Source organism: Octopus bimaculoides, chromosome 8 (assembly GCF_001194135.2).
Source record: "Octopus bimaculoides isolate UCB-OBI-ISO-001 chromosome 8, ASM119413v2, whole genome shotgun sequence".
NCBI lineage: Eukaryota > Metazoa > Mollusca > Cephalopoda > Octopoda > Octopodidae > Octopus > Octopus bimaculoides.
This window is the reverse complement of record NC_068988.1, coordinates 71,375,708-71,377,739: the sequence shown is the minus strand read 5'-3', so window position 1 is coordinate 71,377,739 and position 2,032 is coordinate 71,375,708. Positions and strand designations below refer to the sequence as shown.

The 2,032-nt window shown below is 30.6% G+C and overlaps 1 protein-coding gene across 1 annotated transcript in view; it reads left to right on the top strand.

The window, feature by feature from the left end:
- LOC106867588 (calcitonin gene-related peptide type 1 receptor-like) overlaps nt 1-2,032 on the top strand; it is a 191,784-nt gene that overhangs the window by 49,110 nt on the left and 140,642 nt on the right. Inside the window, exon 2 of the mRNA XM_052969857.1 lies at nt 1,418-1,817. Coding sequence (XP_052825817.1) covers nt 1,418-1,817 — 400 coding nt within the window. The remainder of the gene's footprint in view (nt 1-1,417; nt 1,818-2,032) is intronic.

The following is a 2,032-nucleotide window of genomic DNA, read 5'->3' as shown; positions in this document are numbered from 1 at the left end:
TATATATATATATATATATATATATATTCACCAACATTCAATTATATGTTCGTGCATTCGCATGAATTTAGTTTTTATTATCTACTTAAGTATGCATTTTCTTAGTAAACGACATAACGGGAAAACTACGTGAAAAATATAAACTACCCATGTGAAATTGTGATTGTTTTAATAATTTGTTCTAGAACAATCCATGAAAATATTATTGTCAGCAATTATATAAATGCACAAATCCTCGATATGTGACTAATTTGAAAAGTACCAAATCATGAAACTCTTGGCCCTTGAGTTACTCTCTTCTCTTAAATATTAATAAATTTATACATATACGTATACTCATATTTTGAGTTATATTTTCCTATGTATAGGGTGGCCTCACCAACCCTATATATGTGTATGTGTGTGTGTGCATATGTATATATATATATATATATATATGTATGAATATATATATATATGTATATGTATATATATATATATGTATGTATATATATATATATGTATATATATTATATTAAGGGCATTACTACACGTAAATGCTTCAGGCTATAAGGGACTACCTTAATAAATATGTATATTTATTCAAGTAGTTTTGACTTTAAGAGTCCCTCATAGTGTGAGGAATTTACGTATAATAAGGCCCTTAATTTAATAAATGTATTTAAAAGAGAATAAATCAATTATATATTTTCCCGTAACTGGTTTTTCACGCTGACTACTTGATGTATTCTTATATAGATTTTCTCTTTATTTAATTATATATATGTATATATATATATATATAATTATATTACGGGAGAAAGTCGAAACATATCTTTTCTCCTCCATGCTGAATGAATGTCTAAACATTACAAGCTGCTGACAAAAACGTCATAAATACATGTTATTGAAAGCGGGTTAGTGAAAAGATATTTTTTAAAAAGCCTCCACATTAATTGCGAATGAGCTAATTTCAAGATTAAAATCTTAAATAGATTTCTTTCCCATTGTTAGCGCACTACATTTAGATATATATATAGTCAGGTATTAGTAAATACCCATAACAAAGCAAGTTTGAACGTCTATACACAAACACTTGCAAGTTTAGATGCCAAAATGTCACACAACAAATATTATATATATATATATATATATATATATATATATATACATAAGGATAAGATCGTTATCTAAAATACCGACATTATCAGGTAGCCAGCATGGGAATAAAAACCTCAAGGGTAATAATTATCATAAAAATTATAATTTAGGGTATCTAAGATATAACCTTGTCGTGTCTCCTGTTGCTGTATGAACATGTAACCTGGTTTTAGAGTCAATGGTTGACTGCTATTTCAAGCATGGTGGTGTCTCTTAGATACCCTAAATTATAATTTATATATATATATATAAATGATCTTTTTTCATGTATTTCTAGATTTACAATTCCCTTGCATTCAACCAAACAGAAACTTCTACAAGTGCAAATAAGGAAGTACGTTACTGCCGATTCAAGGATAAACTGATGCCTTACGACAAGTTTAAAAATAGCACGAAAACCATGTGTTTCTACTATTTATTTCGAAAGAAAGAGAAAGGGCAATCTTGTACAGTGTTATCAATGCAAGAATGTGAAAGATGGAAGAAATGTAGTTCCGATGCTGTACAATGCTGCGATCGAATGATTAATATGTCTGCCAATGATGATAATTCAACAAATTCCAGTACTCTCTACTGTCATTCAAACTGGGATGGATATGGCTGCTGGGACAAATCTTTGGCGAATAAAACAGCTGACATCAAGTGTCCTGACTTTGCTTCGACACATTATTTGCCAGGTAAGCAATAATTTCCTATGTTTTTGCAAAAGTAACTGCAAGCACTTGCATTATACACACACGCACACACACACACATACACACACACACACGCACACACACACACACTGAAGCACACACACACACACACACACACACACACACATATTCTTTTGTTATATTTGTTTTAGTCACTTGACTGCGGTCATGATGGAGCACCGCCTTTAGCCGAGCAA